This window comes from Kryptolebias marmoratus, linkage group LG16 (assembly GCF_001649575.2).
Source record: "Kryptolebias marmoratus isolate JLee-2015 linkage group LG16, ASM164957v2, whole genome shotgun sequence".
Lineage (NCBI taxonomy): Eukaryota > Metazoa > Chordata > Actinopteri > Cyprinodontiformes > Rivulidae > Kryptolebias > Kryptolebias marmoratus.
Window position 1 is genome coordinate 14,018,637 of NC_051445.1, and position 12,140 is coordinate 14,030,776.

Genomic DNA, 12,140 nt, shown 5'->3' on the forward strand with positions numbered 1-12,140 from the left:
CGGAGGCAATATATACAGCACATTTATTCTTCCACGCAAGCATATTTCCAGGCTTTTCCCTGCATGTCGAAACCTAAAACTCCTTTAACTCACATCTCAGGGGGCCTCCGGTGTCTGTTTATTGAGTGACTGAAGTATTACTTTTCAATTACCCGTTCTTCTTCTGCTGTTGCTGTGCGCAAGAAGCATATTTCCTGAGCAAATGCAGTGTTATATAGTGTTACACAGTTCTGCCTGCAGGATGAAACTGTATCAGGAACAACAGCACATCAGAAATTCCAGCATCAGTCCTGGTAAAAGCTGCTGCTCTGCTGCTTTTTGCTGTGAGTTTTCCTGCATAAATCCATGCCCATTAAAGACGTGTGTTGTCCCATAATGTCCCATAGCAGGTAGGCAGTGTCCCCCAGTGGTGGTTTATGAAACAATGCATAGACAAGATGGGGAATCGGTCAAATGGAGGAACTGCTGGGGGTGCCCCTTTGGCCAATCAGCAGTTTTGGGATTTCTCATTGGCTAAATGTGAGCTGTCACTCAAACCTCTGAACAGCATTTTGTTTTGTTTTTCCTGTGAACTTCACAGTATCCTTTAGGAGTCTGAGGAGAAAGGATCTCCTCAAAGAAAACCCTGATAAATTCATTTTAACATGAGGTAAAGCAGGAATAATACATCAGCATCATTTGTTTGAACTATTCCACACAAACTATACCTAAAAAGGAATTTATCACAAATGTTAATATTCAGATGTATGTACAACTGCTCAGATGTGGCTTCTGAATATTTATTCATCTGATCTAACTCATGCCACGTGTAAAACATGCGTTTAGATATGAACCTTTCTGTAAGGCTTGATGTAAAACACTCATCTGCAAACTTATCAATATCCATGGAAGTTAAACAAATACACCCCCCTCCAAAAAAGAAACAATAACAACAAAAATAAAGTTTCTTCTACAATACATTCAATATAATATAACATGATATAATATACTAGATAGATAGATAGATAGATAGATAGATAGATAGATAGATAGATAGATAGATAGATAGATTGATAGTATCGTGACATTAAATAAACACATTAAACTAATTAAAAAAACTAAAATACTCATCAGTTTTTATTGTATTTCATTTAGTCCCCTTCAGAAAAAGCAAAAAAGTGCAAAAATTAAAAAATACATAAAAAATCACATATTTCAATCCAAGCTTCCTTAAATGACGGGGTCAATCCTTAAAAAGAAGATAAAAACAAAATGTAAACACTGCAAGTCAAACATGCAGAAGATGGAAAAAAACAGCATTTGTTTTGGATAGTTGTGGGAATTCACTGCAAATCAAAGATAAAAAACAAGGATTAAAAAATCTAAAATTCAAAAATAAAACAAAAAAAGTGAACTACTCAATTACATGTCAATCATGACTTTAATTAATGCACTAAATAAATTAAATAACATCTCTTTAAATTCCTGTAAAATAAAAAATGAACTAAATGTTCAATAAAGCGACACATGTTTAATTTTAAGTCTTTTTCTTTCATCTTATTTTGCTGTATTCGGACAGGAGTTTGTGAAATTGATCCTGAACACAGAGCAGCAGAGTCCCTCTGTCCCCTGTCCTACCCGGAGGAGACCCATCCAGACCGCCGGGGACAGGAGGGGGACGGACCAGCCGGCGGACTGCGCTCTGATTGGTCGGTTGAGGCGCTCGTGCCCGCAGTCTCCTCCCGGTTGTTTTTTTTTTTTTTTTTTTTTGTTCTTCCTGGCATGACCTTTTTCCCTTGGCAACCACTTCCTCTGAGCATCAACGGCCATCTTTAATGTGAACTCATTCATGAAAAAGTTGTCCGGATCGCCTCTCAAAGTCGCCGGCCGACGACGTCCGCGTGACTGACGGTGCGGTGCGCGCGCGGGGCAGGAACGCAGAGAGCAGCACCGCAGCGGGGCAACGCTGTCCGCGGAGAGGAAAGTAAACACCGACACAGAGACCGCGTACGTCCACATTGTTCCCCCCTCCGTCCGATGTGGCGCAGCACGCGGCCGCCATTTCTTTCATGTTTGTTTGTTGTTGTTTTTTTGTGCGGCTGCTTTTGTCGGTGAAAGGGTGCGCGTGATCCCGGCGCGTCGCGTGCCGAGATGAAGTGACGCTCCTGACGAGAACAGCAGGTGGAGCGCTGTGACAAAGAGTGCGATCATTGTGTGAAGGGCACAGCAGACAGAGCACTCATCCCTGCCATATTGGAACATGAGAGCCTCCGGAGGAGCTCCGTGTTCGCCTTTAGTCTCAGACATCTTTGATCTGCCCAATAATCACTGTTTCCATCTGTTTTTATTGTCCCCTACCTTGTTTAATGTCTAACTACGTCTGCAAACTTTGTGTTATTTGAGCCAGTCGTGCATCAAAACGATCAGCTCATTCAGGAGACTTTTGTTTTCTGTAGCTTTTACACTTTGCAAAATATTTAACTTTATTTGCAAACATTTTCCCCCATCAGAAATGCGCTGAGATCATTGTTCTCGTTGAAATCTGCTACAGCATCCTTGCTCTGTTCTTCTATTCCTGAGCTTCTTTTAGCTTTTACCTCACCTTTTGCTACTTTTAGGTTTTTGCTGCCGTTCTGTGCATTATAGCTTTTAGCTAGCCTACTCATATTTTTAGCTTTTAACTAGTCTTTTGCTACTTTTAGCTTCTTGATTCGATTTTGCTATATTTAGTTTATAGCTAGCCTGTTGCTAGTTTTAGCTTCTGTTTTGCTATTTTTAGTTTTATCTAGCATTTAGCTACCTCTTTGCTACTTTAAGCCAACTTTCTACTGCTTTTAGCTAACCCTTTGCTATTTTTAGCTTTTACCTCATCTTTTGCTACTTTTAGCTTTTTGCTGCCATTCTGTGCATTATAGCTTTTAGCTAGCCTACTCATACTTTTAGCTTTTTACTAGTCTTTTGCTACTTTTAGCTTCTTTTTACCATTTTGCTATATTTAGTTTTTAGCTAGCCTATTGCTACTTTTAGCTTTTGTTTTGCTATTTTTAGTTTTATCTAGCATTTTGCTGCTTTAAGCTATCTTTCTACTGCCTTTTAGCTCTTATCTAACCGTTTCCTTCTTTTAGCTAGTGTTTGGTTACCTCTGGTTCTTATCTAGCCTTTTGCTACTTTTAGCTTTTGGCTACTATTGGGCAACTTTTAGTTTTAGCCAGCCATTTTCCACTTTCAGCATTTAACCACCTCCTTGCTACTTTAAGCTAACTTTCTGCTGCTTTTAGCTAATGTTTGACAACCTCTGGTTTTTAGCAAGCATTTTGCTACTTTTAGTTTCAGCTAGCATTTAGCTAATTTTGCCTTTTAGCTAGGCTTTTGCTTATTTTGGCTTGTGGGTAGCATTCAGCTACTTTTAACTTTTAGCTAGCCATTTGCCACTTTTAGTATTTAGCTACCCCTTTGCTAATTTTAGCTAGTTTTTTGCTAATGTAAGGCTACTTTAGCTTCTAGCTACTACTTTGCTATATTTAGATTTTAGCTTGCCCTTTTCCTACCTGTACCTAGTGTTTTGATACTTTTAGCTTTAAGTCAGTGTTTGGCGTCTTTTAGCTTCTTGCTGTTGTTCAAAATAAAATAAGCAGAATAACTCAGTTTCAGCTTCTTAAGCAAATTTCAGCAGAGTCACTCAGCTCTCAGCATTCACTGCAGAAAGTTCTCCTTTAAATGCTCATTTTCCTGTTTTTGTTTTTTTGATCCGACCGTCGTGGCAGAATGAGAAAGAAGCAGACGGCCAAACCGAGGAAAGCCGAGGAGACTGCAGAGGTCCAAGAGTTCGTGGTGGAAAAGATCATCCGGCGCAGGGTGTCGAACGGCAGAGTGGAGTACTTCCTGAAGTGGAAAGGCTTCACAGAGTGAGTGAGACTGTTGCACAATCGGCCGCTGTCGGCGTGTGAGGTCGAAAGGCTTCCTCCTGACAGAGTGCTGCGTGTGATCACAGCGCAGAGAACACGTGGGAGCCTGAGGACAACCTGGACTGTCCCGAGCTCATCGAGGAGTTCCTGAGAGACGCTCCTCTCCAGGAGGAGAATGAGGAAGAGCCAAACGAGCCGTGCTTCGTTCCCAAAGAAGAAATGACCGAGCAGGAGACGGAAATTGTGAGTGTGCGAGCGAGGGAGAGGTGGAAGTGTCTGAGCGCATTGTTTCCATGTCATTCAGAGCGCTGAAGTCTCTAAATCTGCCTGAGGGCGGAGAGTGGACTCGGCTAACATTTGATAAAAAGAGGGAACTTTCCGTCTTTGCTTAGATCGAGTCATCCGCTCCTGCTGCAGTTTTAAGGCTCAAAATGAAACTAATTGAAGCTCGAAGGTGGTTTGTTTCACGGCGCTACTGAAAGTGAAAGTGGTTACTATTCCTGTGTTTCTTTTTCTTTTTTTTTTTTTTCTCAGGACAGGCACACACATTTAAAAAAAAAAAGAAAGAAAAAAAGTCTGGCACCACTTCCTGAAAAGGGCCCCTTTTAAAAAAATATGTTACAAATAAAGCAACAATCTATAAAAACACTGTTCATGTAACGAAGCAGGCTCACCATTTGGCACGATCAGGCGCTGTAGTTTGATTCATTTCTTCACATTTTAGCTTTTAAAAAACAAACACGAGTCTTTATAAATACAAAGTTTGTTTTGGCAGATAAAAATATTTAGCTACAAAGGTAATAAGGTTGAGCAACGTATAATAAAATAGAATTACATGAACGAATGAAACTACAGCACTTGAGCTTGCCAAATAGTGAGCCTGCTTCAGTCAGTGTATGAGCAGCATGTTTACAAACTCATTAATAACCTATTTATAAAGCATTAATTAATCCCTCATTCAGACTGTCCTTGTGTCAATATTAAACTCGTGTTTTTTTTTATCCTTTTGCAACTTTTGTCTCTTTGGTCTTGCAGTCCAGCGTACAGAGCGGTGGTGGTGGCGGCGGCGACGGAGGTGGCGTCCTCCAGGCAGATGACGATCAGCCGGACGGCCCGGTGAACCTCAGCACCTACCTCGAGCCTGAATGCATAATTGGCTCCACAGACAGGAAGGGAGAGCTCATGTTCTTAGTCAAATGGTAAATCTGCTGCTTCCTCTTTTTTTTTTACGGTGAGCCTGAATAAACACCAGAGAGCGCGGCGTGACGAGGCGCGGCGAGTTCTCGACCTGTTAAACGAGAATAAATATCCACGCTTCAAGGCGCAGGTTATCAGACAGCACCGAACATGCCTATAGGTGCTTTTAGGTGTGTTATCTCGCTTGGCATGTTGGCGCTTGGAGTGTGCTGCGAACGACTCTCAGCTAGGACTGCACTAAGTTTTAGCTCGATTATAGTGACGGCCATCTTGAATTGGATTGATCAGCTGTAGTTGTTCCTACCGAGCTATCTTCGGTGGTCTGAGAGCTGGGGTTAAATTTACTTTAACCCGGATAACAGGTGTGTGAATTTTTATTCTTTTTGACCGAGTGACAGGCGACTCCGTAACCAGCAGCGGAGTTTTAAAAGATTGAGTCTGAGCAAAAAAGGTGAGGAAGTAAAACGAAAACCACTTTGAAGTGACGAAAAACGAAAGACCTCAGCTTCCGAATGTGAAACAGTTTGCGGGCTGATGAAGTGGGTTTCTGTATGAAGCGTTCGGGTTTCCTGTTTATTGTGGTGACCGGATGAAAAAAAACTTCATCAAAAGATGACCTTTAGCATAAAGCTTTTTGATTCACTACATGCATCAAATTTTACCTTATTTCATTTAAACCCCAAAGAAGCTGATTTCATACAGAAGATAAAAACAAAATGTAAACACTAACGTGAAATTTCAGGAAGTTAAAAATGCAGAAGATGACTAATCTTTCGGGTAGTTTGTTTTTAGTCGTTTTACTGTCTGACAGAAAGGAGGCCTCTCTGATGGCTCTGAAGGAGATCGGTCAGGTTCACACGGGTCACCGGCGAAGGCCGGCGTTAATGAGCTCCGGCGCCCTTTTGATGGTAAACCTTTTTATAGAAGAGGGACGAACGTGTGCACTTTGGAAGAGGGGCGTAATAAAAACACATCGTTGACTTTTTGTCAAACACGCAGAAAATGGCTCAACTTTTACTCCAGCCCACTGCAGGATCTTCAGGTTATTATCTTATGAGTTAAACAAAATCAAATAGCTGCTTTGGGGGAATTATAAAATATTTTGTTTGGGAGTTTGCTTCATTTTAAATTTGATTAAATATCTTTTAGATATCCCACTTATTCGTAGATACAGTGAGCACTCTTTAATTGTCTGAATGGTGAATGTTTCCCTGTTTTTTGTTTGGTTTTTTATTTTTGTGCACATTTTTTTGCAATCTAGCTGCTTCTGCACACTTTCTGCTCTTTTAGCCATTCTTGTATCAAAGCGTTCAGCTCATTGAGGAGACGAGTGCTGGGATGTTTGGTTTCTGTAATTTTTACTTTTCAAAGTGTTTACCTTTATTTACAAACATTTTCCCCACAGAATTCCATTGAGATCTTTTCATTTCCTCCATAATTTGCTCTATTTTTGTCTTCTTCTGATACTTTTAGCTTTTAGCTACTGTTCTGTGCATTTTAGCTTTTAGCTAGCCGTTTTATACTTTTAGCTTTTGCAACTTTTAGCTTATGTTCTGCTACTTTTAGTGTTAGCTAGCCTTTTGCTACTTTCATATTTTTTGAAACCTTTTGCTACTTTTAGCTTCTAGCTAGCATTTTATTACTTTTAGCTAGCTTTTGCTATTTTAGCCATCCTACTGATCGTTTTAGTTAGCCTTTTACTGACTTTAACAAGCCGTTTGCTACATTTAACTGTTAGCTAGTCATTTGCCACTGTTAGCTTTTTGATAGCATTTTACACCTTTTGGCTTTTAGCTAGAGTTTTGCCTCTTTCAGCTAGTTTTTCTCTTTATATTTTAGCCAGTGTTTTGCTTCTCCAGCTCTCAGCATCCCTCCACCTTGTCACAGGAAGCGCTAATTGCTCTAGTTTGCGTTCATGATGCAGGTCGTAGAGTCAGAGTTTTTCTAGGACGTTCCTGCAGCCTGCGCTGTCAGACATGTTTGTAACGTGAGGCCTCCTCCTCCTCCTCCCTTCCCCAGGAAGAACTCTGATGACGTCGCCCTGCTGCCGGCCCGTGAAGCGAGCGCCAGGTGTCCCCAGGTGGTCATCGACTTCTACGAGCAGAAGCTGAGTTGGAACGTTGGAGACGAGGAGCAGTAAAAACAGCGGATAAGCAGCTGACCTTCCACCAAAAGCTTAGTTTAACCTCCATCAGCTGATATTAAAGGCACGCTGCGTGCAGTCACGTACCGCTGCAGGTAGAGTTTCAGACTCTGGCAGGTGCGAGCTCGTCGGCAGGGAGGGAATTAAAAAGGCTCGGCCCCCGTGGCGCTCAGCGAGGTCGAGGCAGCAAATAAACCTAACTTTAGTTCGGAGCAGCTGATTCGACTAACCTGTTGCAGCTTTTATCTCGTGTCATTATGTAGCAGACTCAACCACTGTGGATGTGTTTTGTATTTTTAACGACACTGACTAATTTAGTTTTTCAATCCTTTTTGGCAACAGGATGTTGTTTGTTTCAGGTTAGCAGGGTTGTTGACCCTGTCGTCTGAACTATTATCGTGCGTGAAGTTAATTAACCTTTACTGTATCTTTGTATGAACCTTGTGATTGATCTGAAATGGCAGCTGGATATCATCATTCAGCTGCCCGTATCTCCTCCTTACTGATTCTTTTTTATTCCTCAAACATTTGGTGCTTTAACCCAAAGGAAGTCCTGGTAGAGTTGTTCCGAACGTCACTGTCTTTCTAACGTTAAATGTAGAGATTTGCAAACTTTGTGCCCCTGTAACGGGCAGGATAATTGTTAAATGTAGCACTTTAGTTGTAAGACGGGGCCAGTGTCGCTGACTGTAACGATCCAGTTTTGTGTACTTGATAAGTGTAACCTGACGGCACTGATGTGGGTTTTTACATGTCTGCGATGGGACACCCAGCCGAACCTCGAACCTCCTTGAACACATCTCGTACTGAACTACTGTAACTGTTGACCATGGATCTGTGAAGTCTGTCAATAAAGGAAAAACTTTTTGTGACACTTTTTTTTTTCTCTTTATTTACGTTGACACGAAACAAAACATGACTTCTGAAGTTATAAAAGCTGATTTAAAATTGAAAGTCGGAGCATTCCTTGAAGGAATCACTCTCAGCTCCTACAACGCTAAATTTTAGCTCAATATCTGTAAAACTGACTGAGTTGGAACAACTTTTGTAGAGGCTGATGTTGATAAGCTGTGGCGGCCATCTTGAATTGGATCAACTCCAAAAGATAATCAGTTGTAGACGTACACCAGATGATTCATTCCTGAAAGTTTCATTAAAATCCATCTAGTGATTTGTGAGATATTTTGCTAACAGACAGAGTTGACTCAGAGGTAGTCAAAGTTTTAAACAGAGCTCTTGCTTGATCTGTTAGGGCTCAGAGTATGTGCTGGGAATGACTCTCAGCTACTGCCACAACAAATTTGAGCTCAATATTTGCAAAATTGACAGTTGTAGCCATTTTATTTTGTCTGAGGTGACTTAGCCATGGTAGCCATCTTGAATAGTGTTGACTCCAGCAGTTAATCAGTTCTAGATGTGCCTATAATGATTGATTTCTGGGAGTTGTATTAAAATCCGCTCAGTGGTTCATGAGATGTTTTACTTCTAAGCAAACAAACGTTATCTCCTGTCTGTCAAGTTCAGCTGCAGATGACGAACGTTTAAGCCTCAGATGTTTGGACTGAGTCCAGATAAAAAAATAAAAAAAGCCAACACTGCTGCGTTTCGTAGAATTTGTTTGACATTTACTGACGGGGAAATGGCCTGGTTTAGTCTTGTGACTTTTGTTTGGAAACCTTTGCTCTTTGGCAGTAAAATTGAAAAGAAGAGGCACAAAGTTAAACTCAACAACCAGCTGTCTGGTTAGAGGTTTCTGACTTTCAGCCTTTTGGACACTTTTAAAAATTTTTTTTTTTTTTGGACGATGAGGGACAAATTGTCAGAGCTGTGAATCAGGTATGTCTGGAGAAAGACCTTTTAAATCCGTCTGATTTAGTCTCGAAAACATCCTTATTCCCCTTTTCTTTTCTTGTTTTTTTGTGCTGAGCAAGAAAGGACACTTTGTTGGTTTTTTCCCATCCTGACTTTGGAGCGTGTGCGTTTGTCATCGCACTTCCTCTATCTGCCAATAAAAAGGCCTTCCCCCTTTTTTTGGCTGCAGCGTGGTGCGTTCAGGTTCGGAGTCTCTCTCCTGCCGTCTCCATGCAGCAGGTCGTCAGTGTTTGGGTGCGAGACCCACGGATACAGAAGAACGACTTCTGGCATGCCTACATAGACTATGAGATCTGCTTACATGTGAGTACAACGGCAAAGCTGGCGAGCTGGGGTTTCTGTATTTGTGACATCTGAGTGACGCCGGCGTCTCCCATTGCAGACCAAGAGCGTCTGCTTCACCAGGAAGACCTCGAGCGTGAGGAGGAGGTACAGGGAGTTTGTGTGGCTCAGGCAGAAACTGATGGCAAATTCCCTGCTAATGTAGGCGACCCCTAAGAGCAAATAATGTTTGGTTTTTCTTCGAAACTCTCCCGCCAAATGGTTCCCTTTAATTTTCTTTTGCAGGGTGAAGCTGCCAGGTCTGCCCCCTAAGAACCCCTTCTTCAGCCTGAACAACGCCCAACAGATCGCTGATCGGATGACGGGACTCCAGAGGTTTTTAGAGCAGTAAGAGAATTTGAACTTTGACATATCACGAACACGAACAACTGGTTCACACCGGTTTTCAAGAACTCCAGACCACATCAGTGTTGTTTTCACTTCCACTAGCAGTAAAAGAAAAAAAAAGTGCTGCACGCAGCAAACTTTGATATATGTGTGTTGCTGTTTTTTCTTCTTCTCAGAGTCCTTCAGAACCCTCTGCTGCTGTCCGACAGCTGCCTGCACCTCTTCCTGCAGTCTCAGCTCAGCGTGGCCAAGATAGAGGCCTGCGCTGCGGGCAGGACCACCTTCTCTGTGGCCCAGGCGGTCCAGCGCTGCGGCCTGAGGAGATTCCACTCAGAAGAGGACGTACAGAAGGACATTAGCATGTCCTGTGACTCTGACTCAGATAGGTACTGCAATTCTGTGCTTTACCCAACCCCGTCAGGGAAGTCCAGACCAGGAAGAAGAAGAACAATCCACTATTTCATAAACCCTGCAAGAGAACTTTAACAGTTTTTAGGAAAATAGTTCCTGTTTGGTTTTTCCAAACTAGACTTTATTAATTTATTTTATTGACATGCATTGTAAAACTTTGTTCTTGCTTTTTTTTTTTTCCAGCTCAGACAGTAGAGATCCAGAGCAGAAGATTGAGGATTTAGCGATAAAAAAGTCCAAGAGCGCAGCTTTACTTGATCACATATCGACCTGCCAGGACGAGATGTTCAGCTGCTCGTCTGAGTCGACATGAAAAGACTTAATCGCCAAAACTACGAGAAGAAAGCTGGAGCCCAATAATTCATTTTCTTCATTTTGGGACGTGAGATGGAAACAACGACCGATCACTCTGTCCCATGGGACCTATTGATAATGCTGCATGACCGGTCTGAAGTACTAACTTTATTTATAAAAGGTTACTGACTGATGTGTTCATTTAGGCTAAGACACTAAGATAGTGAAAAGGGACGTAGTTATAACCGTTTTGGTCAAACCTTGTAAGTGACTTTATGTGGAATCTCATGCAATATTGCGAGACCTCACACAATCTGTTAGAGTATGTGTTGACGACGAGTCTCAGCTACTACCACATCAAGCTCCAGCTCAATATCTGTAAAACACGCTGAGTTACTGCCATTTATGTGGCCATTTTGATATGTATAGATTCCAAGACCTCATCAGTTAAAGGTTTTTACCGTATAATTACTTTATAGGAGTTTCATTAGAATCAGTAAAGTGGTTTGTGATGTTTTGCTAACAGGACAGATAAACAAACACGCACATACACAGGCAAAAAACACTGTCGCACTTTTCATCTTTGGCGGTGGGTGATTAAATGCCTTTTAGATTTGCTTTGTTGTATTGATGTTCTGTTCGAATAGCCTGAAGGTGGCAGTGTTGCCACAGTTTCACTTATCATGCTGTAACTGTCTGTATCTGCCCCATAAAACAAACTTTACAGAAGCAACATGAACTGTGGTCATTCGTACAGTACGTGCATATAACAGTATTGTATTTCAAAGCAGCCTAATGTGATTCTCCCTTCTAAAAATGTGTGAGGTGTGGTGAAGCTTGTCATCTGGTGGTCACTGCAGTGCTTATCAGAATGACAGGTATAATAGGGTCTCTGCAGAGTTTTAGAACAGCCCCCTGTCAGGTGTGTGACTGCAGGGAGGTCTGCTGGGACCCCAGTGAACCCACTCCTGTCTGAGAGGGCTGCCAACATTACTCCCTGCCGAGCAAAATGCCAGCTGAGCTGACAAGTTGCCTCTTTTTATCTGTCTGCCTCCCTTTGTGTGGGTATCAGCTTGTTTGCTGCAGCCTGTTTGTGTATGTATGTGTGTGTGCTGATTACATACCCCTGAATTTACACTGCCATGCTTATTCAGAGGCACTGTAATGGTCACTAAACAGACCGAAGGCAAGCTGACACGACCGCACAGTTAATAAGATGAGCTGTTTCACTCTGCAGCAGCTGAGCAGTTCATTATGAATTCACTAAAGCAGGAGACAATGAGGCCCTCCCTCCTCTTAGGCTGGGACTTATGTTACAGCGAGCAGAGAGGAGACGTCAGGGGCGGTGTGGACGTCAGGAAGGTCAGTGGTAGGAAGTGAAAGTGACACATCTTCCCTTAAAGTGGTAGTTCTCATCTTTTGAAGTGTGTTTCTGTGGAAAGCAACTTCTGTTCCGTTTGTTGAAAAGTTTCACTTCACGTCCTGGGAGCTTTTTAGACTGAGAATCTGCACCAACATACATATGAACAAATAATATCTTACCTGTTGTGGATAGTGCTAGTGGGTATGAGGTCAAGTCCAAAATAGATTGCTGCCATTTTAAAACAACTTCAAGCTCAAAAAGGTTTGTAGTGGTTTGTCTATATGTTATTTTTTAAAGCTTTACATTG

The 12,140-nt window shown here is 41.9% G+C and overlaps 2 protein-coding genes across 2 annotated transcripts; both read left to right on the forward strand.

Moving 5' to 3' along the window:
* Positions 1 to 1,761: 1,761 nt before the first annotated feature.
* Positions 1,762 to 8,101, forward strand: cbx3b (chromobox homolog 3b). Its single transcript, XM_017426404.3, has 5 exons — positions 1,762 to 1,986; positions 3,744 to 3,884; positions 3,971 to 4,127; positions 4,920 to 5,083; positions 7,101 to 8,101. The coding sequence occupies exons 2-5, from the start codon at positions 3,745 to 3,747 to the stop codon at positions 7,219 to 7,221; spliced, it is 582 nt and encodes a 193-aa protein (XP_017281893.1). The 5' UTR covers positions 1,762 to 1,986; position 3,744; the 3' UTR covers positions 7,222 to 8,101.
* Positions 8,102 to 8,919: 818 nt separating this feature from the next.
* On the forward strand, positions 8,920 to 11,203 carry snx10b (sorting nexin 10b). The gene is made up of 6 exons (XM_017426470.3): positions 8,920 to 9,060; positions 9,266 to 9,399; positions 9,479 to 9,579; positions 9,664 to 9,765; positions 9,942 to 10,151; positions 10,360 to 11,203. The coding sequence occupies exons 2-6, from the start codon at positions 9,307 to 9,309 to the stop codon at positions 10,487 to 10,489; spliced, it is 636 nt and encodes a 211-aa protein (XP_017281959.1). The 5' UTR covers positions 8,920 to 9,060; positions 9,266 to 9,306; the 3' UTR covers positions 10,490 to 11,203.
* Positions 11,204 to 12,140: the final 937 nt, after the last annotated feature.